Source organism: Eurypyga helias, unplaced genomic scaffold (assembly GCF_000690775.1).
Source record: "Eurypyga helias isolate BGI_N326 unplaced genomic scaffold, ASM69077v1 scaffold10327, whole genome shotgun sequence".
Classification (NCBI taxonomy): Eukaryota; Metazoa; Chordata; class Aves; order Eurypygiformes; family Eurypygidae; genus Eurypyga; species Eurypyga helias.
Window position 1 is genome coordinate 5,271 of NW_010262313.1, and position 26,958 is coordinate 32,228.

A 26,958-nucleotide genomic window follows, 5' to 3' on the forward strand; every position below is an offset into this window, starting at 1 on the left:
TTTTGATAACAGGTTTAGAGGAGTCCAGCACTAAAAGGGGTTTCACCCCTCCCTGCTGTGTGACTGAGCAGGATGGGATCCCACTGGGATCATGCTGGTCCTGCCTCTCCAACACCTCCTGCATCGCCATCTGCGTTGAGAGTTGTAAGCTCATGCCGTGCCTTTGGAGCATGCCCTGCTCATGTTGCAGCACACATCAGTCTCTGAGCTCACGCCCCATCAATTCACCAAAGCACATGCACCCAAACTGCCTCCATCATCCAAACTGAGCTCCCTCAGCTTCTGTCCAGGCACGAAGGTCACTGCTCACCATCATCTGCACCAAATACCCTCGTCTCTCCTCCTTGATGCACCCAGTTAATTTGTACCTCTCTGTGTTTGGGAAAGACATCCTAGCTGCTGTTATTTGCTGAATGCTACCCCACCCACACTCTGTCCTACTGCACACTCCCTGCAAGGGCCACTTTTCAGGACAACTCTGTGAGAGGAAGAGGGGAAGGCTGGGACAAAATTGAGCATATAACAAGTAATAAGAAGTCTATAGGAGTGAAAGACTGGGGACAGGAAAACATCAGTGAGTGCCAGGGAACAATTTCATCTTCTTTCAGCACCAGCAAAATGAAAATCTCTAACTTGGTGTGTCTGGGAGTCTAGATCAACAGGTTTCAATGTCTTTACCCTTTTCACAAGTTTCCTATGCAACATGCAACCCCCAAATCTTTTTTAACCTAGTAAAAAAAATCTTGCTTTTTTGATATTTTTTTTACTTCTTAGAATAAGCATTATGGTGAGTAGGGAGGGAAAGTGTTGCCAGCTTTGCATGCAGAAATATTCCTGGCACTTGCAGGTGTTCTGCAATTCCCTTCTGGAAGGACCAGCATAAGCAGGAGATGTAGCAACTGTTCATTGGAATTTCCCAAGACCCAACTGCCAGGAATTTTCATTCAGGAAATTTGAAAGGCTCTGTTATTTGTCTAAATATTGTGGAAATTTGACAGCCCACTCAGAAAAGCAGGTGGAATTGTGCCTAAGCTGCTGGATGAGGGACCCATAAACTTCTGAGAGTGCTGGGAGTGCTCAGATGCTGCACAGCAAAACCGCACATCCCACGCTACATGGGTGGTGGGGTCAGAGGTCCCTGAGGAGCTGGGCTGTGTGTTTGGGTATCCCCTGGCACTCCCCTCTGAGTGAGATGCTTTAGATTGCATTCCATGGACTGATGCGACCACCCAGGATGCAGGTCTGGGATACATGTCATGTCACTGGACATCCAGGTTCCATTTTACACCCAATGGAGAGAGGAAGGCACCTTCACAAGGCAGGTGATGAAGCACCAACTGTTTCCCTCTGTTCCCACCCAGTGCAGCAGCCTCTCAGAGGGAGACCTCCTAATCAGTGAGACCTCCTAATCCGAGAGATCTACATTTCTGCTCTGAAACCTGTCCCATGTTCCCAGCCCCTGCGGCAGAAATCAGGATTGCTGCAGTCCTGACTCATCCCTCCCCAAGTCCAGCTCCCTTAAGGTGGGGGGACCCTGGTCTGACTACAGAGCAAGCACGTCTGTCAGTCTCTGTTCATCCTGGGGTGAACTGTGCTGCTATCTCGCTCCTTGATGGTGGTTTCCAAGATGTGACCTATCGGATACTTCAAAACCCATGCAGAAATTAACCCATAACCCTTCCAAGGGTTAAACCAGCAGCTGCAGATGATATTTCTGTTTTACATCAGATTATCCGGAGTAATTTGCTTGGACATGATGCTAAATGACTGTGCTAAAAGCAGAGAAAGAAGATGGTTTGGGAATACAGCCTTCCTTGGCAGACTAACCCAGTATGTGATCAGACAAGAATCGTATCAGTAAATACGAAGCAAAGTTCACCATCTGTTAACACCATCCACGGAGTGCAGCTGATCCCTGCGAACCAGCATAAAGTCGGCACAAACTGAGCGTGGGTGCAGAGCTGAGGCGGGTGGCTCCACGCAGGGTTGTGCAAGTCCAGACTGCCACCTCCAGGCACACAAAGCTCGCAGACCCTCACTTGCTAATGACATGGCCAGATTTGGCCTGGACAGCTGTAAATGAAATGTTTCAGAGATAACTTATTGGTAGCTTGGTGTAACATCAGGTGTGACTAGAAAAGGAAAACTGTTTTACCAGTGGAAGACCAATTCCCCACAGTGTAAGTTCAAATAAAAGTTTCTTGGAGGCCATTCAAAAAGATATGAAAACCCTGAGGTCTGTTTTGATACATGGAGGGTTTGGTTTGCTGTCGTATGTAAGACAGGGTTTCCATCACCTCTCCTTGGATGGAAAGGTTTGCCTCTTGACCAGCCCCTTCCCCTGGACAGGCTCCCTAAGTCCTCTCCACAAGGGATTTGCTGCCGAGCCTGTTCCTCTCTCAGCCATCAGAATCCCTGGATGTCAGCCCTATCCCCAGCCTGGCCAGACTGGACACCCACTGCCTGCCGTGGGGCTCAGGTCTGGCAACACGGAGCAGTGCACAGAGTCTGGAAATGCAGCTGTGTGTCCTGGAGAGGAGCCCTTGATGGCTGGCCTTTGCCAGGGCCGCAATTTCAAGGAAATTTCTTCCAGAAGGGGAAGAATTGACCTGTTAAAAATGACACGACACTGCCTCATCTTCCTGGGGGTTGCAAGCAAGGTGATGCCCTGAGTATGGTCCTTAGAGTCTTTCACAATGTAGTATCTATGGAGTAGCTCTGAATATGGGTCCCTACCCACACAGAGCAATGCACACCAGCCTACCTGAGTGCATCGGCCCCTGCCCATACCTGGGGAAGGAGCCAGGCACCAGCATCATGCAGCCTTCTGTGGATCAATTTTTTGCTTTGGGACTGAGAAATGTAAGAGAACTTTGTACATTTTGTACTGTGTGGATACTGGCTTTACTCATAACTGAAGTAAATCAGTGAAGTGTGCATCCTCGGTGAACACTGGCTAGTCCCAGCATTCCCAGGCTGTCCAACCATGCCCAATGCCAACAGTGTCCTGTGAGCCAGGTGTGACATGGCTGCTGTCCTTGTCTGCATGATAGGGTGGGGGCTTGTGCATAACCTGCACAGCTGTGTGCACGGTACATACATGAGAACCAGGTGACCTTCAGAGGTTCCTTCCGACCATATGCAACATGGAGTTCAACAAGGCCAAGGGCAAGGTCCTGCACCTGGGTTGGGGCAATCCCAGCACAAGGACAGGCTGGGTGGAGAGTGGATAGAGAGCAGCTCTGAGGAGAAGGACTTAGGGGTACTGGTAGACGAAAAACTGACCATGAGCCGGCAGTGTGCGCTGGCAGCCCAGAAAGCCAACCGTATCCTGGGCTGTATCCAGAGAAGTGGGGCCAGCAGGTTGAGGGAGGGGATTCTGCCCCTGTACTCTGCTCGAGTGGATGCTGCCCCTGTACTCTGCTCTGGTGAGACCCCACCTGGAGTGCTGCATCCAGCTGTGGAACTCCCAATATCAGAAGGATATTGACCACTTGGAGCGAGTCCATAGGAGGGCCACGAGGATGATCAGAGGGCTGGAGCACCTCTCCTATGATGAAAGGCTGCAAGAATTGGGCATAATAATAAATAGAACATATGATACAGAATCTCACCACCTGTGGACTGACACAGCTGGGTTCCAAAATGGCAAGGCAAAGAAATCCAAATGGAGAGAAAACTTCCCTCTCTCAGCCTGGGAGACAAGAGCAGGGAGAAAGAAACTTTCAACCCCCCATTCCAGATCAATTTCCCCAATAAAAAATACTCCTTCTCTGCTAATCACCTGCCATGAGGTCCGAACAAAGACTGCGCTGCCAGCAGGAACCTCGTAGCTGACCCACACACACCTTCCGGGTTACCCCTCTCTCACCCCCCTTTTATGCCTTGCAAAAACCATCTGCCTTGCAAACTTCCCCCCCGACGGCTCCCAGCACCACTGGTATGGGAGGTGACACTGACCACTCAGCTTGATGTATTACGGAATGAAACAAGATCTTGTGGGCTGGCCCCAGGAAAGCAGCTCATCCCTGCCTGGAACCAGCACAGGGTCACAGCACAGCTACCCCCCTGCATGGACTCTATGAACGATCAGCCTCTTGGTTCTTCCTTGCACCTGTGGGCCAAAAACACAGGCACTCCTGATGCCTAGTGAAGCATCCTTCAGGTAGGAGACTTTCTGGAGTGGAGGAAGGAGGTGGCTGCACCCCTGTGCCGGTGAAACAACCATGGAGGCCCCCATGGTCTCTGCAAGTGGTGAAGCAGCTATCATCTGCAGCACAGGGACAAGAACAGGCAAGGAGATGGCCCATGGAAAGAAAGAGTTTTATTGTCAAGGAGGTGTACACTCTGAACATAAAAGGCAAACCCTGCCCCACCATCCCCACAGCTGGGAGCAGCCCAATGACCCCATGCTGCAGGATCTGACCCATGAACCACCTGGAAAGGGCTCATCTGGCAGCTCCCAACATCAGATCCTGCAGCCTGCATTAACAGGGTTGCCCAGCAAACCCCAAAGACACAGGTCTGTGGCACTGGCCTGACCTCTGCTCTCTCCAGTTTGTCCAGGATGGGCTCATCCTGGGGAGAAACCCAAATGGTGAGAAGAGAGGACATGGGCAGCACTCAGTGACATGGGCTTGGACTGACCTCCATCATGACGCTGACTGCAGGGTGTGTGCGTGTGACAGGTCTTAGTGCAGGACGCAGGGTGCAATACAAATTAAACAACACATTGCATCTGTCCCCCATTACAAAGAGCTTCCATAGGAAGAAGTAAAGTGCCCGCCACAGTCACAAAATCCATCAAGATGTAAGCACCTGGATGGAAAGCTAAGCCAGCCCCAGAAAGGCAAGTTTAGCCAAGATTATTGCAGCTGAGAAATGGCTTTAACCCTCCCCCCACCCACCTTGTGCCCAAACAGTGCTGAGAGGAACAGACCTGATGCCAGATCCTACCAGTATAGTAGCATTTGAGTGATGCTGGATTTACTGTGCCAGTACTAAGGACAGAATGCTGTGGGCCAGGTTGATCCCCGGCAGTCAGCATGGCTCCCCTCCAGCACTTCTTCTCCAGCAGACCCCCCCTCCCCAGCCATGCTCCCAGCAGATCTTTTTGCAGTGAGTTCAGCCCCATGACTGAGGCTTCTGTGCTTTGAGACCATTTTTGTGTACTTAACATCGTATTTGAGTAAAATAGTTCCCAAACCCATAACAAATTATATTTACACCCAAGAGAAACTTTCCCAGACCACAGCCTTCCCACCCGACACCCCCCACCTCCCTTCCCGCCAACATATCTCCATGTCTGCAGTGAGCTCAGCCTCTCAGACCAACTCTGTAAGTCTTTGGAGGTCACTGCTCCACACCAGGCAAGCTTGCCAAAGGAGATGCTCCTGTTGAGGAGAGGAGAGCTGTGAAGGAAAGGCAGCCGCCCCCTCACCAGGATCGCCTGCTGGATAGTGTTGAAGATCGTCTTTGCCCAGAGCCCCTGTCCCCAGCCATAGGACTGTGTGATTGCAGCTGGAAATGTTGCTCAGAACACGTCCTCTGTGATGACGTGGCAGCCCTGGGCATAGGCAGGTAGTATGGTAAGGGGACAGCTCTTGGGTTTCTCTAGGTCAATGTAGAACAAATAAGAGTTTGGCAGAAGTCTCTCTTGTCCTCCCATCATATGAGATGGGAACAAACTCTCCCACTCCTCTCTGCTCTGGCCTTGGGGGAGGCCAAGATGTTTGTTCTGCTGGGGGAGAAACCTGAGCTTGTGGCCCTAGAAAACAAGCTTTGGCTGCCCTGGGATGCCTGTGCTGGATCTGGAAAGGAGCAGTGCTGGTGGGTTCAAGAGGTGGAGCATCTCCTTCAGCATCCTTCAGCTTCTTGAGGCTCCAGATAGCAGACCCTGGCCACCTCTCCTCTATGCTGGGGAAGTCTCCTCCGCATGCAGAACCAGCTGGTCTTGGCACTGCCAGTTTGCACTCTGTCCCCTGCCCTCCACTTGGCAGAAGTGGACCGTGAAGTCATTTGCAGGCTGGTGCAGTTCAGGACGTCCTGGCTGGAGTACACTGGAAATGGAAGGTACTGGGAGCAGGGTTGTCTCTACTGTGTGCCCTCCTCACTTCAGAGATCCAACAAATCCCGCAGTTGTTAGATTCAAATGAGCTGTGTGCCATGGCAAGCCTGTCCCACTGCTCCCGGTATTGTTGTTGCATTTGATATCCCTCCATCTGTAGCTGCAGCTGGGGCCACCCTGCTGTGTGAAGGGTTTACCACCTGTCCTGCATAGTTGTGTGGTGATCCCTGGTCCCACAGGGACACAGCAGAGGATGGAGGGAGGCATGACATGTCCCTAGCCTGCTTGGAAGGCTGCTCCCCCTTCAGATGGGGGAAGGAGGCAGCAGGACCATTGAGGTATCTGGAAAGCCACGTTTCCACTGACGCTGAAATCAAAGAAATGCTGGCAGAGTTCCAGGTCCTCATCTGGTACCCCTTTTCCTGCTCACCACCCTGCTGCCCCTTTGCCAGGGTAAGTGTTAAGGAATACCCAATGCAGGTCTGCCAAGGTGGTGATCAGAGATGCCTCCTGGGGCCATTTGTGTTCAGCAGCTGGGACCTCATGGCCTGGATGCTGCTCAAGATCTTCTTCTGGTGGCCCATCATGGTGATGCCCAAACTCCGAACATCCCTGGAGAACAAGGACACTGTCAGACACCCCATGGGCTGGGCCTGTTCTTGGTTCCAGAGGGACACTGCCCTGCCCCATGTGCACACCCCATGGACCAGCCCATGACCCCATGCCTGGCTCATCTCCACTGAGGGTCCCTGGGCATCCTCTCAAGGACAGCGAGGCTGCCATTCATGTGGGCACATCCTCCTGACAGGGATGCTGTGACAGCCACAGGGGAAGACGGAGCAGGAGGGGGATCATTCCTGACAGCCTAGTCAGTGACAAGATCTATGCTCTGAAACTGGGTTCAGTTTTAGCAAGATGTCCTCGACAGCCCAGTCAGAAAGACAGATGGATGATGAGCCTTCCCTACATAAAACCTTCCCCAATGTGCATAAGGAACAAGGCTCAGTATCAGCACAAGCCCACAGCAAAGGCCTCAAGTACAACCCCCGATCAATGCACATGACAGCCCTTTTCCTGTGTCTCTTCATCTTCCCTTTTACTGACTACTTCTCTATCTACTGCAACTCAACCAAGGTGTGCAGTCACATCCTTCCCAAGTCATGGGAAACACTGTCTGGCAGCCCCATGCCTTTTGACAGGGAACAAGTCTCCTCAGAGGCAGGAGAGGTTAGCGCCAGCCCTGACACTAAATGCTAACACCAAGGGATGGGGAATAAAAGCCCAGGGTAGGAGCAAGGTATAGTTTCCATCTTTTCTGGTACCGCTTGGAGCATCAGCCACCTTGGAGAATCCCTAGACAGGTGGCAGAGCAAGCTCCTTACAGCAGGAGGATGAGTGGTAGGAAACATCTTCCTCAGCTCTCCATACTTAACCCAGCCTTGGTCACTTGGCTATGACCTTCCACTCACACGGAGGCCCTGAATGGTGTCCCCCTGCCTAGCTGCACCGAGCAGGGAGCCAGTCCAATGCACTGGGGCCTGGAGAAGCTCAAAGGTGCCCCCCAGCTCCATTTGTTTCCCAATAATCCCAGAGAAGCTGTGCCATATGGTGCAGCTACACTGGTCCAGACACACCTTTTGCAGGGGAAACAAAGATGAAAAGTGCACGGAGACAGCAAACTCAGATCTGGCTTTGCTTTGATTGGAAGGCTGGATTATATGACCTCCTGAAGCACTTTACAACCCGAATTACCTATGAACCTATGATGACATTGGAGAGCCACCACAGAGCACTAGAGGTGACAGTATTCACACCCTCTCAGTACAACACCCACACCATCTTTCAAAGGTCAGCACAGCCTTGGACATTGTCCCAGGTCTCAACACAGTTTCCTTAGAGGTGTGTCTCTGGCATCAGGGACAAACCAGATTGAGCAAGGCAAGGAAGGACGGTCACTGTTTGGGGCTAGTCAGATGGTGCAGAGCAACCCAACCAGTGTTTTTTGTTCTGTGGTACTCACTCAATGTTCATGCGCATCACCATGCCCAGGGAGGAGTACCCTGCCATGGCAAAGTTGTCCCGGTAGTGCCCCAGCCGGATGGAGTCCAGCCAGTCCTCCACTGTCAGACAGCTTGTCAGGTCGAGGAGATGCCTGTCCAAGGGTGTTTGGGTGAACCTGGGAGCAGGATGGAAGGGGTTAGCCCAGGAGGTGTTGGTCCTAGGAGTCCAGACTGCAAGGTCCACCTCAAAGAGCCTGACACTCTGGAGAGGAGGGCAGGACAGAGCGAACCCTCGCAGGCTGGAAAGGCAGACACACTGCTGCGTGGGCACTGCTGCACATGTTTAGCCAGACCTGGCTTGGGGACGCCACAGTGGGAGCAAGGCAGTGAAATACAAGATGCTTCCCACAGCCCACCACAACCTGCACCATTGGACTCTGAGCATGTCCATGGGTGCAGGGAAGCCACTGCTGCTAGAGCTGGACAGAAATATCCTTTTTTTGCTGCCGCCCACATGTTCTGCCCAACATCAGCTATCATCCCCTCCCACTGCAGCAGCTCAAGGGGCCCTTACCGGTTCACAGTGGCTGTGCACTTCAAGTTGTCAGGGTTGCGGATGAGCTTGTCCAGGATGCCGACAATGTGGGTGAAGCGTGGCCTCTCGCTGCGGTCCTTCTGCCAGCAATCCAGCATGAGCTGGTGCAGGGCTGTGGGGCATCCCATGGGGGCAGGCAGTCGGTAGCCTTCCTCCACCGAGTTAATGACCTGGAAGGAAGCCACACGCTGAAGAGGAGCTCCACTCCCGCTGACTCAGAGTACCCCAGATGGCAGCACACAGGGAAGATCCCTGGTTCATGAACTGCTGGGCCATCAGATGGGAAAGCAAGCTGGGTGTACACAAGATTCATGCTAAATGACAAGTTCATTGCCAGCAAGCTGCATCCAGTCTCTGTGGAGAGCTGGAAGCAGGCTGGGTACCATACACATGCAAGAGGTCACTGCTATGACAGCAGATTCATTAAGTGGCCCAACAGGCCTAAAATACTGCAGCTTCCCTGCACCAGAAAAGCCACAAGAGCTGCACTCAGTTCCAATTGTTCTACAAACAGGGCTTGCCACCACTCAGCAAGGCTGGAGGAACCCTGCCTGAGGGAACTCTGCGGACGAGGTAGTGTAAGCTACTGCACCCATGCCCTGTTGTCACTAAAGACACTTTATAAAATAATAAAAACACTTGGGAGAGAGGGGACTCTCAGGACTCCAGAGCACAGAGAAGGCAGATAGGTTTATAGTCCCCATAGGTAAAAAAAGGAGTCCTGTGATTTTGCAGAATAAAAATATTCATTTTATTGCCTCCTTTTGAAAATTTTGCTCCCAGGTTGTAGTCAGGAACATAACCTACATTTTTATACATTTTTTTTATGCTACTTCCATTGTAAGAGTGGCTCCCACTAACTTTGACAAGCCCAAAGCTTGCTGCTGGGTGGTGCAAGCCTGAGGGTCTCAGCAGCCTCATGCAGGCAGTGGAATGGAACACCAGCACTGGGTGCAGGAGGGATTGGCAGTGGGGCTGCAGTGATCCTAGGGAAGACTTGACCTCTTCTAGGGAATGGGAAAAGTGGCAAAACACATGCTGAAGCTTTCCAGCCAGCAGAAGTCCTGTACAGTGCAGCAGTGATGAGATGATCCACAGTGCGCACAACCAGACACAGCCAGGAGCCACGGTGCTGCAAAGGGAAAGGCTGCCGGGTGCAATCATGTGCCATGGTGCACAGCCCTGCGAGCGTGTGAGGAGAGGCAAGGGCTGATCTTTGGTTCCCTTTTCCTCAGCCCCACTGTTAGGCTGGCAGGAGGAAAGGCAGGCTTGCCACCATGCTGCCCTGTGTCCACTCACATCCCGGTTGGTCATGTTCCAGTACGGGCGCTCGCCAAAGGCCAGCACCTCCCACATGACAATGCCATAGCTCCACACATCACTGGCCGAGGAGAACTTGCGGTATGCGATGGCCTCTGGAGCCGTCCAGCGAATGGGGATCTTCCCTCCCTGAAAAAGCAAGCAACAGTGGAGGCTCAGATCATGCAGGGCTCAGGCATCCCTGGCTCTCTGCAGCTGGAACAGCAGATTAGAGAAGCGATATACTGGGATGGCAACTTCTAGAAAGGACTGAGGAGTCAATTTGTACAAGATAACCCTAAAGGTGTACTTGTGGGGTGACTTCAAGGTATTTCTAGTAGAGCAAGGAGGAAGCTGTGCTGTTTTACAAGGTCTTCTTCATGCACAATTCTGGCCCTCAGTGGTCAAGAGAGAGGAATTCAAAGTGATGGCATCAAGAGCTACCAGAGTACAAGAGCATGGAACCAATGTTGAGCACAGCCAGAGAGCCTGACTTGTTTAGTGTGGCACACAAGGAGAGTGATGACGTGCTCCCTGTCCATTACTGCTTCAGCAGGCAAGCACTGAAGGGGAGGACTTACTGGATTGAAGGACCACACTGACAGAAATCAGTAATAAATGGGCTAAGAATACATTTAAGCTGGAAATGTGGTTGCCAGCCTTTTGAAGAGGAAAGTTGTGGTCTAGGGAACATCAGGTGGGTTTCCCAGAGTATCTGGGACAGGTGTGAGGTGTCTGGGAACGCTTTTCAAGTATCCCTGTCTGTTTCAAGTATCCCTTGTCTCCACCCAAGTCCTGCCTGCTCTGCTGCACGCCTTGATGGGGACTGAAGATGAACAACATGTCCTTAGGGACAGTCCCTCTGGGCAAGGCATCTCCTGAGCAGGTGAAGGACAACAGAGGAGGAACATAGGATACTATCTTATCACAAATTTCTGAACAAGAACACATCCTCAGTTCAGCACTGTACCATAACACACATACTAACCGGTGGCTCTAGGACAACTGAAGGAGTGGATGGAGCTATGCAGTCTAGGTACGGACTTCAACAGGGACATGGGAGCATCCTTGTGGTCACATGGTCATGCATGCCCCCAGGAGCTGTTGGCTGGAGAGGTTTAATCAGCTCCCTGCCCTCCTACCTCACTTCTCAGAACTGCACACTTCAGTTCTGAGATGTCCCTGTATGAAGGACAATGCATTAAGGCTCAGAAGTTCTTTGGGTTCATGCTCTAGGTCCAGATACCAGCAGTGAGGTGATTCCATTCCTGCCCTACCTATCTTGACTTCAGAATGTCTAATTTTTCTAACTGTCAGTGGCCTGGGGCAATCACCAGGAGTAAGCATCATCAAGAATGCAATGCTAGGAGCCACGCACCGTGGTGGTGTATGCAGCATCAGGGTCATCCTCCAGGATGCGGGAGAGGCCAAAATCAGACACTTTGCAGACCAGGTTGCTGTTCACTAGGATGTTGCGGGCAGCCAGGTCCCGGTGCACATAGCCCAGGTCAGACAGGTACCTCATGCCTGCTCCAATACCGCGCAACATGCCCACAAGCTGGATGATGGTGAACTGCCCATCGTGCTTCTGGAAAGGAAATAACCCACAGTTCATTCATGATTTTCACCAGCATCCTGTTGATGTTGCCTTCATTAAACTAACCCCGTAGTAACTCTCATTTTGGCTTAGTATCTCCTCTAACCCCATTGCCTCTCTCTTGTCCTCCTAGCCCATGTCCTGCCCTCCCATCACCTCTGACACTGCTCAGGCAGGTGCCCCTGCCTTTGCAGTGCTGCTCCAGGGAGCCAGCCATCATGCCAGGGAGCTTGTGTCTGCTGGAGAGATGAGAGCCCGGGGCACACCACTCTCACGCAGGGGTCGCAGTGGCCATGAGGCTGAGGAGCAGGAACCAGCCTGTCCTCCAGTCACTCAGGCCAGGGAGATGTGCAGTGAATAAAAATACAAGAGAGCTCCTTACCCTGAGAAAGGTGTCTAGCGAGCCATTCTCCATGTATTCAGTAACAATCATTACCAATTTGCCTGCAGAAGACAAGAGAGCTCAAGTTATCAGAGAAATCACCTTCCTCTGGGAAGGCCAGTACTAGGCTTTTACTGGTAGATGCGTGAATCCAGGCCCATGGATCTCCTGGAGCCCTGCTGAGCAGTCTCACTCCTGCACTGCAAAGGATGGGCATGATGATGGGGATGTGGTAATAACCCCAACACTTACCCCTCCCTTCAGGTGCTATTGATGTGGCTGGGGCATCCTGGTGAAATTTGCATGTTATTAACATAATGCTTTGCATCAGAAGGTGCCTTTTTGAAGGAAGACTTCAAATTATGATTCAACACAGGCAGTCTTTAAAATAAACGCTAATAAGTAGGATGTCTCCTAATCCAATAACTCTGTCCTGGGGCGCACTGCAGATCAAGGTGGGGAACTGCCACATGGAAAGTTTGTCCTGTAAGAGAAGCCAAGGTGGTGGGATGGAGGGGATCCTGGGTAAATGGACATCTGACAGTTGAGGAACCTGGGGCAACTGAAGGATGGAGTGCACCCAAAGTGATCCCTGATCCCATCTCCCCCATAGCCCAGAGGTCCCACTAGTGGGTGCCATCCCCGCCTGCCACATACTCCTGGTCACCACCCCCTCCAGATGGATGATGTTGGGGTGGTCAAACTGTGCCATGATGCTGGCTTCGCTCAGGAAGTCCCGTCTTTGCTTCTCCGTGTAGCCTGCTTTTAGTGCCTTGATAGCCACAGGAATCTCCCTCTTCCCTGGCAGCTTCAGGCGGCCATAGCACACCTCTCCGGACTCCCCTGCAAGGAAAGGGAAGGTGAGGGCATGGGGAGCTCCTCAGCTTCTTGCACCAACCCAGCAGCACCATGGATCACCCAGCCTGCCAGCATGCTCGCAGCGTGCTCGAGCTCCTCAGGACTCCAGGACTCTTTGTGCATCGCTGCCTCAGAGTATGGAAAGGATTGCCCCTCTGCTGTTTCCTTGTCACCTCTTGGAACTGGTGAGAAACCACCTCTCTCAGATGCCTTTTACTGAAGGCAATGTGCCATGAGTAGTGATTATAGTGGCATTTGCTTTACTACTTTTAATGAACAAATTTGTGAGTCTCTTAGAGCAGCAGGGATGTCTCTCAGCCAGGCTTCCTAATGCTGCTCTGGGGTAAGTCCTTGGGGTGCTGCTGGTGAAGTTCCAGCTCTGTCTCTGCCCCATGCCCCCCCTGTTCCTATGCAAAAATCCCTTTTGTTCTGAAAATTTTTGATTTTGCTTGCAATTTCATTTGTTTCTTTTCACCACACATGCTTGCTCCAAGGTTTGAAAGCAGGGTGGCCACGTTGGACCACCCCCGTGGGACAGGCTGAGCCATCTGCTGTGTCACCCTGAGCCATCAGTGCCACACCAGCTGAACAGTAACCCTCCACACCAGGATGATTCCAAAGAGTTCATTTCATGCCTGGGGACTCACCAGACCCAATGACCTTCTCAATCTTGATCCGGGAGGCCTCAATTTCATGGGTGAATTCGTGCACAGCTTGGCAGGGGTCCTCGTACGTGTGTGGGTCCACATAGAACTTGGACTCAGGAAACTTCACTGCCAGGTTTCAAAGGGGAAAGAGGAGATAAGCTCTTTCAGGCAGCCCTGCTGAGATGAAGGGGCACCCAGTGGCTGGGCAGTGGCAGGGGCAAGATTTCTTGGGGTGATTCCTTGTAGAGGAGCAACAGAGGTTGCAGCCCCAAGGAACCCCAAGGCACTCTTTGGCATGGTGGTGTCCTCAGAAAAGTCCAAGACCTGGCTGTCCAAATGTCCTCCATGTGATTGTCTCCTTCCAACACTTCCCATCCCACCTCAAAACCCCTTGTCTGTGGTGAATTTTCTACATTTATAGCCTGCTGCTCTCTGAGATGAACATGCTGCAGTCCCACCTCAACTGTACAGCCCTATAACCCCATGACCAGGATGCCCCTGGGATCAGAGCCCCTGAGCTCACCTAGACACATCCCCAGAAGCAGTCAGTGATTGGAATCCTTCCCCCTGGAAACCATAGCAGTGCCAGGGGTAATGGCCCAGGTCCTTGTGCATCCACAGGGCTGAGGTCCTTCACATCCCAGGGGCAGTAGCAAGGAGGGTCTTACCTTGCCCATTCTGATAATGCATCTTCTCCTCATCGGAGTCCTGGAAAGCCTTGCTGTACCCACAGTGCCTGCCACAGGGACACAAGTGTCAGAAGATGTGCCCCCATCCCTTGCTCCCACAAGCAGCCCAGAGCTGGAAGGTAGTGCATGCCAGGGCTGTAGGCAGCCCAGGATAAGCTGGAGCTAATGTTTGGCCTCCATCAACTGCATCCCTACATCTTGCTGGAGTGACAGTCTGGCCTGGAGCAAGGTCATTTTCAGGTGCTCTTCAAGGCTTGCCAGTGCTAAAAGCTGCAGCCCTTTTGTCTCCTCTGGGCAGCAGCATGTATGTTCCACATGATGAGATGCAGCAGCACATAGTCCCTCTGGGACCTTTCTGATGGACAAGCGCTCCTGATCTTCTCCTGATCTACCCCCTAGCCCATCCAGTCAGCCCTCATACTGGTAGTGGTACAGGTACTGGTATTGCTACAGCTGTGGTTATCACTATTGCTATTCAGCCTGATGGCATGAGAGTAAAATCTGAAGATTGGCTCTGCTTCAGGGAAGGTGGAGGCATGGTGACTTCTAAATGAATTTCCTTATTAACCTCTGACCTGTGGATGCTCTGGACAAACTGAGAGGAGAAAAGTTGCACCCAAGTTCTCCCATGCCTCATACCCTGCTTGGTGACAAGCTGCACTGACCTCCAGAAAACACTTACCTCTTCTTGCAGATTAGGACCATCAGCAACGCCACAAGGCCCGTGATGAGTGTCAGGCAGATCCAGACAATTGTCGTCGTATCATACCGGAGAGAGACTGGAAGAAGCAGGGTAGGAAGGAGGCGAGCTGGAGTGAGGAGCACACTGCTATGCTCAGAAACTCACCTACTGGGGTCATGTCCTTCAAAGACAAAGCACCATTCACCATCCATCCCCATCTTTGGGGCTTTCCCAGTGTACAGGGACCATTTACACATGGGGAAACCAAAAACAGATCTGGGAAAGCCATGGAAATACTGCAAACCAGTGCAAAGAGGAGTCTGGAGCCTCAGGACCTCACCAGATCTTCCCTGCCATAACTGCTACGTCTTTCCCCCCTCCTCTTTCTAATATATAAGCACATCTCAGGAGGGCAACATCAAGCAAGCCCTGCAGGCTGAAACCCCAGGAGATGTGTTTCCAGCCTCTCTCCCCGTGTGGCAGAAGCACAGTCACCATGGACAAGGGCATCATCATCCCTCATGATCCCTGCCCCACACTCCCACATCCCACAACTGTCCACACTCACCTGGCTTCCCCGTTTCCACTTCCATGGTCTGACTGAACTTCCCGCAGCCAGCAGAGGTGCGAGCCCGAACCTGGAAAATGTAGCGGGTTGCAGGCTTGAGCCCAGAGACGGTGGCAGTAGTGCCCTTGGATTTCAGAGTCGAATAGCTTTGCATTTCCTTGTCCTGGGGAAAAGCAACACCAAATACCTTGCTGCATCATCACACTAACCACAAAGTCTTTCAGAAGTCCTTTGCGCAAGGCTGGCTGATAGCAGCAGGTGCCCCAGCAGGATTTAAACTGAGCCAGGCCCCTGGCTAAATCCACCATCCTTGTTTTGCAGCAGCAAGTTCAGCATTACCTTCTCATAGTACTTGATCTCGTACTCCAGGATGATGCCGTTGGGCTGGTCTGGCTCTTGCCACAGCAGGGTGACGCTATTCTGGCCTGTACTCTCCTGGCGAACCACCACCACCTGGGATGGGGCTGGGGACACAGATGGCAGGGTGTTAGGTGCCTGCTGGTGGATCCCTGGATGGGTGAGGGCAGCGAGACACAGCAGCAGGGAAGGGCGGAACTGGAGCACCATGCAGGACCCTTGGTTTAAACCACGTTTCTCTTTTAATTAAATCCATGTGGAGATGAGTGCTGTGAAGGGGCTTGCAAACAGGCTTTTGTTCACTTCAGTCACCACAATCACTTTTCCATGGAGTGCATATGAAAGAGAAGGGCACTGTCCCAGAACAGGTGGGAAGGGACACTGGTGCTTCACTGTGATCTGGAGCCAGAAGGGAAAAGGGGCTGTAGGGCTGGAGGTCGTTGAGACCCCTAGCAGAACCTGGACCCCTCCTGCCCAACCTGGGGAAGGGGGAGAGGGGAAGAGAGAAAAGGGGAGATGATAAATGCCCAGAGGGGTGATCAGAGACTGAGCATCAGTCTAAAGTTGCCCTGGAGGGACTCTCCTGGCCTGAGATACTTGTCATCTGCCTGGGCCTGGGTTGCGAGCCTGTGAATCTGTCCTTGTAACTGCCATGATTGAATTGGAGCTGAAAGAGCCAACTCACTGGCCTCTTTTCCCTCTGGAAACCTCCCCCTGGAAGGACACCAAAGGGTGTGGTGGGGTGCTGTGATGTCCAGGCACAGCCATTGGGTCCAACTCATGGCAAGGGGTCAGGCACCCCTTATGACCAGAACTGCCAAATGAAAATTGGAACGTGGCAGCTCTGGGGAAGACAGAGCTTTTGTCTGCTGTGGCTGCAGTGCAGGAATGTTGCTGGAACAGCACAGACACCACAAGAAGCTGCAGGGGCTGCAGCAGCAGTTGGGCAGCCAGGGACTGAAAGGCAGCAGTTTTATCTCAGTTCATCTTCGTGTTGGCTCCTCTGAGAAACAGAAACCAGTGTTGGGACCCCAGGGAACTAGAACTGGGTGGGATGGTAGGAATCAGCTAAACCCCATGGGCACATGAAATGCCATCTCTCCAAACAGCTCCAGTGTCTCTTTGAGCACCCGCTCCTGCCCTGCTCAGAGGCTCAAGGTTGGGGGGACAAGAGTGACTAGCACCCAGCATGAGTAGGTCACCCCATGCAGTGCAGAAGGGGTCCCTCAACCCCTCCTGGTGGGCATGGGTGGGATGGTAGGAATCAGCTAAACCCCATGGGCACATGAAATGCCATCTCTCCAAACAGCTCCAGTGTCTCTTTGAGCACCCGCTCCTGCCCTGCTCAGAGGCTCAAGGTTGGGGGGACAAGAGTGACTAGCACCCAGCATGAGTAGGTCACCCCATGCAGTGCAGAAGGGGTCCCTCAACCCCTCCTGGTGGGCAGGAATGGAGCACCACACAGGCACAGCAGCTAAACTTCAATGACTACCAAATTCCCGACCCCGCTGGTTTCACAGCACCTGCTCAGCATCCACTTTCCAGCAGAGCTTGAAATAGGAATATTCAGCACTTCCCAAGAGCATGCCCCTCCAAGGCATCAGGCTGATGCTGCTCATCAGCACTTGGAGGAATCATGCAGGAGCGAGCTGGCAGGACTGAGCCGTTTCCACGTGGGCTCGGTGGAGGGCTGAAGAAGTGCTACGGGCAGGCATTAGTACACAAAACGATCTTGTTCTCATGCCAGCCATGAGCTAACTCACCCAGGCTCCACGGGTTTCTCCTGCTGGCACTACTGCCATGAGAGCAGTAGTGCTCAGCATCATGGGAAGTTCCTGTGGGCTTACTTCCAACTGGGAGGATTAACAAGAAGGATCAGTTCCTGCCCTGTTCCCTCCGCCTGCAGCATGCTCCAAGGAAAGGGGCTGAGCTGGGCTGTGCTCTGGGGAGAGGCCCAGGTGGCCCTGGGGCAAGGTCCTGGCCCACTTGGGCTAGACATCGCTCAGAAGTATTTCCTGGGGAAAGAACATTTCACAGCAAGGGATTTGCAAAGATGAGACACACATGACAGACACTGCTGTCACCTGACAGGGCCTGGCATTGGTGTGAGCTAAGAGCAGAGCATGAACTGTTGCTTGGTCCTTTGGGAAGGGACAGAAAGCTGGAGGAACAGCCTGAAAGATTCATGCACCACTTAGTGTTCCTGTCAATAAACAAGTGTTCTCTGTGCCCCCTGTCTGCTGCAGTAAGGGAGCCTCCACCAGTGGCTGCAGGCTCAAGTGGGGGAAAAGGAGGATGAAAAAGGATTCTATGAACCAGAGAAGGGTAAGACTTGCCTGGGGCAGCAACTTGTCTCCAGCCCACCCCAGCTCCCTGAACCCACCTCTAGCAGCAGAGAGAATAGGGGTCACATCTCCTGGGGGTCCCATGCCCATCACCAAACCAGGCTTTGCTTCTAGGGCAGGTTCTGGCTCCTGCAGATACTGGCTGGAGCAACGTCAGAGCAACATCAGCATCACCCACACAGGCAAAGCCTGGAGGGGGGTGTCTGCTCCTCTTACCTGCTTGGTTTGTTGTGATGTTGGCGACTGCAGCTCTCCTGGACTCCAGGCTGAGGTCAGAGACACCGTTGACAGCCTCCACCCAAAAAGAGTAGTTGGTGTGGGCCAGGAGGTTGGTCACTGTCAGCGCTCCCTTCACCAGGCTCATCTGCTGGGGCACGAAGCGAATACCACTGCCACATGCCTCACACTTGCCAGCATCCCCGGCGCAGCGCCTGCAGACCACGTTGTACACGATGTCAGCACGTCCCCCCTTGTCCTGGGGCGGGCCCCACTCCAGGGTCACCGAAGTGCCATTTACACTGGAGATCAGGTTCACAGGAGCAGAGGGGGGCCCTGAAAAAGAAGCAGACTTTGAGGCAGTGCTGGGGCTGCTGAAACATGGTGGGACTGGCAGTCCATGGGGCCAAGTGGGGGGTGCAACTTGGGCGGCATGTACCTGCACGTGCAAACAATGCTATGGGAAGACAGAGCTGCCCAGAGGGGGAAATTCTCCAAAGACAGCAAAGACACAGACAGGTCATAAGGCGAAATGCTGTGGAGGTAAGGTGTTCTGGATCAGGACACCAAATGCCAGACACGGAAGATCTGATGTTTGTTTCTGGGAGGAAACAGGAAGCAATGGGGACTTGGGAAGATTTTGCAGGAAGAGCCAGGATGTCAGTGGGCTGGAGGGTGAAAAGCAGGACTTGCTCATCTAAAGGGAAGGGTAAACTCACATTTCCTGGGGAGATTGGGTGTATATGCTCTAGGAAAACACAAGTCTGATGTTGCCGACCTTTCACCCTGACTTCACCCAGCAGCCCTTCTGTCCTCCTGGACCAACTGCAGAGAGGAGGACTTCTCCTGGCATGTTCTTGTCCTCTTTTAATAGCAGTGGGCCCCTCCAAGCAGGCTATTGCAGAGAGCTGAATGGAAACCATATAACAAGCCTAGTGGCACCATCCACCCACAGTGAGGGGGAGTATAGCAGCACTTACACTGCCCCATGGCCTCCCAGGGGTCTGATCACCCTGGTCATTGCTGCAAAGGGAAGGAGCCAGCAAGTGGCTGGCACGCTGGCTGGTGCGTGAGCAGGCACTTTGCTGGCAGAGTCACAGTCTCATCCTGCCCTGTTGCAGGAGAGAGCCCTGCAAGGGGAGCAGGCTCTGGCCAGGGGTGTTGGAGCAGCAGGAGGAGAATGAGACCGAGGGCAGTGGTGGAGTGCAGCCAAGGGGGTCTCAGCTCGTGTGTTGAAGGGAGGCCCAGTGCTTCAGTTTCTTGGGCAGCATGCACAGAGACAAGGGTGCGTGACGGGCTCAGCCCAAGAGCACCCACCGTGTCTGAGGACGGGACCCCTGCCCCGCTGCAGCAGGGGTGGGCACCTGGGCAGCCAGGGTACTCACGCGTGCAGGCGGCCGAGGGGGGGTCCTGCACTGCCCTGTAGAAGCTGCTGTCACAGCGGCACACGTGGGCTGCCCGGCTCTCCGAATGGCTGTGCAAGGGGCACTTTGCACACAGCTGGTCCCCCGGGGCCGACTTGTAAAATCCCAGCTGGCAGGCTGCAGAGGAGGGAACAGGCAGCGGTCAGAGGGATGCGCCTGGACGAGGAGCACCCCACGGCTTGGCAAATCCCACCAACGCAAAGCTGGACCCCACTCTTACCCGAATTCCAGTGCATGGAAAACCCACCCTTCCCTCCAATTCTCTCAACATGTGAGAGCTGGAGTCCCCTTCCAGCTCTCACATGTCTGTGAAAACTGCTTTTGTCTCTCCCCAAGGCTGTCCACCCCCAAGGCTGCCATCCTGGTACCTGTTCCCCACTGTTTCATAAGCAGACTTGGCTACCTTTGCTTTTTGCGAGCTGCCTGCGAAGATAGGGCTGCTCTCCTTGCCCCCATGCCTGTGCCCAGAGCTCTCCCCACTGCAGCCACACTTTTGCGTCACCACCTGACCCCACAGCAGGCAGTGCTGCAAAGATCAAACCAGGCAGCACCAGAACCTTGTAAACTATTCTAAGAACCATCGTTTATGGGGCAAATTTGCAGCACCGTTGTCACTTCACAGTGGTTGCCAAACTACTCATGCGGGGTGTGCCAGGTGCTCAAGAGCATCTATGTGGGCAAATTCAAGAATTAAAAGCTCCGCACATGGGACATGGTACACATCCCCTTGAAAGACTTTGGTCTGTGACACCAAAGTGACAAATTTCCTTACACAAGACAAGGCAAAACACTTACTCTTTCATGTTGCTGCGAACTGGCAGTGCATGCATGCTGCCTGCTCTCTGCAGAGGAACAGCAAGGCCAAATGAGCCAGTCTGAGTTTTTTCTGTCAACCCAACCCGCCTTCAGGTGCTCTGCCTCCTCCTGGTCCTGGGGGCTGTGCATCAGGAGCACATGCTCATCCCACACTGGGGCTGGCATTGGGTCTGCTCCATCCAACCCCCACCTCTCCCAGAAGTCCATCAGGTGAACCATTCGTCACACAAACAAAAAACTTGCTAGGAAAATCGACTACCTCAAGAGTGACATATGGCATGTCATGTATCTGTCTGGGGGTGGAAGGATCTGTCCTCTCTTGCAGATTATGGTGCCAAGTATGGAAAAAGAGGCTCTGTCTGTGTCCCCATATTCACCAAATGCTTCTAGGACCAGTTCCAGTGATTCAAGCGTTATTCCTGGCTCTGACTCATTTCTGGTTTTCCCTACTGCGGTAGTAATACCTTCATTTTCCCGTCTTTACCCCCAGTGGCCAGATGGGTTGCATACAGCCTCAATTTTTCCTTCCAAGTGTGCAGAAAGGTTTTGTTTGCAATCCAGCAACCTTGGTGGTCTGGGTCCCTCTGTGCTGTCTGTTTGTTCTCCTTCTAGGTGCTGATTTGTTTTCTTATTAATAACACTCCTTTCCTTGTCACAGATCTCCCTGGACTGATAGCTACCAACGTATTTCACATAACACATGCTGCACAGTAATACAATGGCCTCTTTATAACTGAGTTACTTCCAGCAATGGCAGATGAAGGCAGCACTCCAGCCACACATCCTGGTGTCCTGCTGGTCTCTATTCAGACTCTGTCACCAGCTTCTCTAGCACTTTTGCACTGAAGGCTACTGTAAAGACAGGGGAGCAATACCACCAGCAGAATGTACACGTGCTGCACATGCCAGAGACATTGGTATCACAGGCCGGTATCACATCTTGGTACAGCAGGCTGGGAAACACAAATGCCAGCAGTTCCGGAATTTGTTCTTCCTGCTACTCCACTCCACAAAGGGCATCAGAGCAAGGAGCAGAAATTCCCAGAATTGGGGATGCAAGGGAAGGCAGATGTGACTCACAAGTAAATTGCAGCAGGTCAGGGCTGGCTTTGCTCCCCAGCTCTCTTGACATCTTTCACCTCCTCAAGAGCATCAGAAGAGGAGAGAAAATATGGCAGGCAGAGTTGGAAGAAGGTTTTCTGTTCCCAGCCAGCCTCACCAAGGACTCACATTTGCCAAGCTCTGGTGCTGACTCATCCTCATGATGCCACACACCAAGAGAGCCAAGGACTGCCTTTAACCAAATGCCCTCCACCTGATGCTGCAACACCCTCCTGCCTGAAACACCTTGGTTTTAGGTGTAATACTGAGACGAATGCTGTTACAGCCTGTTCTCAGGTGGGGACAAATTTGGGAGGTAGCCGGCTGGGGAAAAAAACCCATCCAAATCTCTATGAAAGAAAGTTTTTCTGTGTGGGCAAGAGTGAAGACATAGCATGAGCACAGTCTGCCAGATGGGAACCCAGCAATGAAAAAGCCCCCCAGTCCATGCTGGGCAGCATGCATGTCAGGATTTGCTGCCTTCAACTTGTGTGAATCCCCCTTGGACCTGCAAACCACTATCATCTCTACCCATGCAGCAACCACAGACTCTTGATTCAAGAGTCACTGGAGTGGTCTCCCCACCAATATTTCATTAAGGGCAGAGAAATCAGTGCTACATCAGGTATGGAGAGACAGGCCAGCAGGAAGGATGGGAACACGAAGCACGACAGATTTACACCAAGAAATTGTAATCACTTAGCATTTAATGCTGAAAAAACCCCATGTTAATTACCTGTAGCAATGATTCACAATTATTTTAGAGGCACTCAGGGGGAAAATTATCCTAAATGACAAATTACAGGTGAATTTGTGCACCAGGGCAGAGCCATTGGGAGCCACCTCCCAGCACCTGGACAGCATGAGCATGTGAGGAGGCCTGGAGAGCAACTGGGGCTGGGGCAGGCACTGCTCTGGATAGGGTCATCCACCTCTATGGGTCCTGGTGCTTTATTTAGGTGGAAGCTGGACACACGTGCAAAGCCTTTCACAGGCACAGGAGGCAGCACCAGCTTGGGACCTGCACAAGATATGAAAACCCTACAGTACAGGATGTCAGGCATGTCCTGCTCTGGATGGAGCTCTCTCATGCCAGGCCAGTAGCACGTGGAAGACCAGGACCTGCCAGGTTATTTCTGGTAAGAGTGAACCAACAGAGAACTGGCCAGAGAGAAAAATTCAATCAAACGCGCCAGGTCTGAAATCTACAGGGCTCCACAGCCATGGTTGCAGCACACCACTGAAGCCACCAAAATCTGAATCTACCCACCAGGGAGGTGCAGAACGGCTGTCCTGATGCCTTCACTGCATCCAGCTACTGCCGCCTGCCAAAAGTGCCCTCCCAGGAGCCCAGCAGAAGGCGGGGATTATTTATTTATTTATTTATTTATTTCCGTTATTTCATGCAATTGATACCCTTGCTCTGTGCCTGAGGATCTTGGGTCCTGCCTCTTTATGGACCACCAGAAGTCCTGCTACTGGTGTCCTCCTTCTGTCCCCACTGCCATTCCCCTTCTAAAACCCAGCCGAGGCTGCCTGTCCTGGCAGCTTTATCTCACAGTGTGGTTTTACAGTGCACATGGGACAGCAGCAGGCCTTTGCCTGCAGCCCACCTCAAGACTTGCACATCTGCATTGGGATTGCAGCCCAGACACCTGGCAGGTCTCAGTGTCACAAGCAGAGCCTACAAAAACCCCCCAACATTAAACCTGTGTGCGTTGCAGAGCACATCTCCAACTCTCTGTCACATAAGTGGGTCCCCAGTTTTCACCTCAGCCTCTTGAGGTCAATACCATGGGGCTTCCACTGATCCCCCCACCCTTCACAGCACATCTTGCCTGCTTTTCTCAGCCCACCACCCCCACCCTCATGGATCGGGCCCTGGAGCAGCAGGCCTGTCTCAGAAGCAGCAAGTGTGGGGAGGCTCTGCCAGCCATCTGTAGTTTGGTCCATTTGTCTCCCTCTTTCTCCATCCTCTGGGGACAGGACGTCTGCTAAAAAGCTGGAAGAGCTCAGGAGATGATAGACGGACCTGTCGAGGATATGCTAGCTGGGAACAAGCTGCTCTTCTGGCTGAAGTTGCTGCCTGGGACCAGTGGTCTGCAGGTGGCCTTGGTGGGACATCCAAGAGCTAGTTTGGTGAAGTTGTAAATGCAAGCATTGACCCCTCTTGGCTCCATCTTCAGCCCAGGACATTTGGGAAGGGCAAAGACACAGCTGAGAGGGTGTCATGTGGCAGCTCTGAGGCACAGGTACCACCAGTTGCCCCCTTCCCTGACCCTGCAACAAAGCTGGACATGAGCAAGCACCAGAAGAGCAGCCATGTACCTCCTTTTGACAGTGCTGGGAAGAGATAGAGATAGAAATAAGGGTGTCACAGCCACTGTGGCAATCAGAGACAGGCACCAGTCCCAGAGCCCTCCATGCTGCAGGAAAAGCTATCAGAGAAAATCCCAGCTTCTTTCAATCTGGTTTTAGCAGGTCTCCAATCTCAGCTCCCACATGACACAGACACTGAACCAAAAGTATGCTATTCACAGTCACATCTTAAAAAGAGGTATCTGCCTCATTGCCCCAAACCTTGTGTTTTTGCAAGGCTGTGGTCCCCTTTCCCTGCAAACTCAGGTCAGCCTGGGCTCTATCCCCAAGTTGATCGATGGTCTGGAGCGGGTTTTGGGGGCTGGCTCTCTCAGGCAAACTCTTGGTCCCTAGATTATGCATTGCCCCATGGCCCTGCTGATGTCCTCTGCACCCTTTTTTGTGATGTTTGTACTGTCTCACACCCCTGATCACTGCCTTATCTTTAGCCCCTGAGGGCTACCTTACAGCCCTTCACACAGCACATTTCCCACCTTGCAGCCTCTTTGCCCAACTCACAACCCTCCCCACCCCCAATGCTACCTTACCACCCTTCAGACCATTCCACACACCTGAACTTGTCTCATATCACCCCAGACTCCAGCTCACACCACCTTCCTGCTTCTGGGCCCTTCTTCCCACAGTTCAACCCATCTGACACTTCTTTCACTTGCACCCCCTGGGCATCACAGAAAGAGGAATAGGAGTTTTCACCCATGAAGACTTTTCAAAGCTAGCAAAACCCTACACAGCAGGATGCAAGCAAATGGCACATGCAGCAAAGGGCACCCTGCACAGCTCTTGGTCTACACCCAGATTTCATGGGCACCAGGACAAGTTGTGTAAGGAGGGCCCTGGTCTTCCAAGTGGAGTAATTCCACTCGCAGTGTTGAGCAAACTGGAACTGTGATGGTCCAGACTGGCTGCATCCCAAACTGGACATCTTCATGGCACTGCAATAGAAAAATCAGCAGGTCTTGCCTCTTGCAGTGAATTCAGTATTGTTCAAAGTACCCCTGACTCTGTCCTGCCCTTCTTCCCCACATCCTGAACAAGTAAAAAGTCAAGAAATGTCCAGTTGGCTGTGAGTGCTGCTCTGCTGCCTACTGCAGACATCCTTTTATGGGAGCAGAGTTGAGGTGACACTGTGCAGACTTATGTAGGTGACAGCCTCGCTCGCTCCCAGGGCAAAAGCTTTTTATCAAGCTTATTTGGGAAAACGCTACAGCTTGCAGGAGTCAGATGGAAACAGGTGGCCAAATGCTAGAATCAGAAAAAAAAGCTGTTTTCAAAACTCAGTCTTGTCAGAGGGTTTTAGACAGAACTATTCAAGGCTTCTGAAAAAAACACAGTTTTCACCAGATGAAAAACAACCCCAGTACACACTGTGCTGAGGAAGCAGCAGGGCTGAATGGGAGGCACGCTGGCGGATGACAGTGCTGGAGGTAACCCTGCATACCTGCAGCAAGGCTTCAGGAAGCAAATGTGCATAAATGAAGAAAGGATGTACAAACACCAAGATCTTGATCCCAGCCCCTGCGGGAACTAGTACGCAGCTTTGGAGTGCTTGTGAGCCCTCTCACCACGTGCAAATAGCTATGGATATAAACAGGAACTGAGCTTTAATATAAGGGTGCCCATCACTCCAGCTGAAGCAAGTGAAGAGCACAGCAGGGGCCAGAACAGGCCTTGCCCCCACACAGCTGAGCACCACCAGCTTTTGGATCCCTTTCTCCTTCACAGGAAAGTGTCAGCAGCAGTCTCGTTTTCAGGAAGGGGAAGAAGTCAGCACACAAAAAGCAGTGACATGGGTGGGATCTGGCTCTCATGCTGAGTACAGAACAAATTTTTGGCACAGTTCTACTGCTGTGTGGGAACGAGGAGCATCTTCTGTATGCAAGGCGATCACACCAAGCCTCCAAATATGCTGGTAGTGAATTTAAGGTCCCCAGCCTCCCATTGCATTGCACCATCTCCAGTGTAAGTACTGGTGCAAAATTCCAGGTATTTCCTGCAGATTTTTTCTAAACTCCCCAACAACAGGCACCCACAAACTGTTAATCCAGAGCAACAACCTGCGTTCATGGCCTGAACCTGGCCAAATTCTGTGAAAAAGAAGAGATCAAATAAAAATAAATAAATAAATAAATAGCCCCCTACATTTCAAAACTGGTGAAGGTAAGTCAGATACCTCCATCACAGTCCAGTTGCTCTTCAGCACTTCTTACAGGGACTACAGAGACTTACCAAGCACAAATGAAATTTGTTTCATCCCCAACAATACGCTGAACTCCAGCCTAGCATCATACTCACCCTTCATCTGCAGCCGCAGCTAAACACAGCAAACCCAGAGGAAAAGTTGTAAAAAATAAAATATTCAGCTAGGGGCAAAACATATATTGTTCTGTTCGTGGGGAAAGGGCAGCTCTGCAGTCATCTCTGTCCTTTTTGTTTGTTCGTAACCAAAAAAAAAAAGATGGCTTTACATGTTTGGGTGGTGCTGCTTTGTTTTGTTTCCCTGGAAAATGCAGCTGGCACTTGCATGAGTTCTAGAGGAAGGGACTAAAGGTGCCAGAGACACTGAGATCACCTTATCCTGCACCCTGCCTTCTCCAGCATGCTCGCTGTGCTAAATTATCCATACACACACAGCCCAGCAGACCTGGAATCCAAACAGACTAATTAGCAGCCAGGTCTAGGACTATAAGCTGGAAGCCCTGGTACAAGTGTGAATCCAAGGATCTCAGTTGCACCTGTGGAAGGGGCCTCTAGTGCTTTTACCAATCTCCTGGTAGTGCTGGAATTATCCTCAAAACTACATCAGAGTTGTCATGGCTGTGTTTAGATTAGTCTTAGAAATCCTCAAGGAAGGAGATCCTGCTGCCTCTCCAGTGACCCATTCCAGAAGATTTTCCTAATGTCCAGCCCAAACCTCACAAGCAATTTGTGCCTCTGAT

At 52.1% G+C, this 26,958-nt stretch overlaps 1 protein-coding gene across 1 annotated transcript in view; it reads right to left on the reverse strand.

The window, feature by feature from the left end:
* Positions 1-1,875: 1,875 nt before the first annotated feature.
* EPHA8 (EPH receptor A8) overlaps positions 1,876-26,958 on the reverse strand; it is a gene marked incomplete at its 5' end in the record, with an annotated part of 42,506 nt that continues 17,423 nt past the window's right edge. The window contains 15 exon segments of the mRNA XM_010155679.1: positions 1,876-1,915; positions 6,599-6,679; positions 8,088-8,243; positions 8,642-8,832; positions 9,962-10,111; positions 11,340-11,549; positions 11,941-12,002; positions 12,598-12,783; positions 13,446-13,622; positions 14,114-14,181; positions 14,817-14,913; positions 15,385-15,547; positions 15,724-15,848; positions 18,303-18,638; positions 19,688-19,843. Of these exon segments, the coding sequence (XP_010153981.1) occupies positions 1,876-1,915; positions 6,599-6,679; positions 8,088-8,243; positions 8,642-8,832; positions 9,962-10,111; positions 11,340-11,549; positions 11,941-12,002; positions 12,598-12,783; positions 13,446-13,622; positions 14,114-14,181; positions 14,817-14,913; positions 15,385-15,547; positions 15,724-15,848; positions 18,303-18,638; positions 19,688-19,843 (2,198 nt within the window).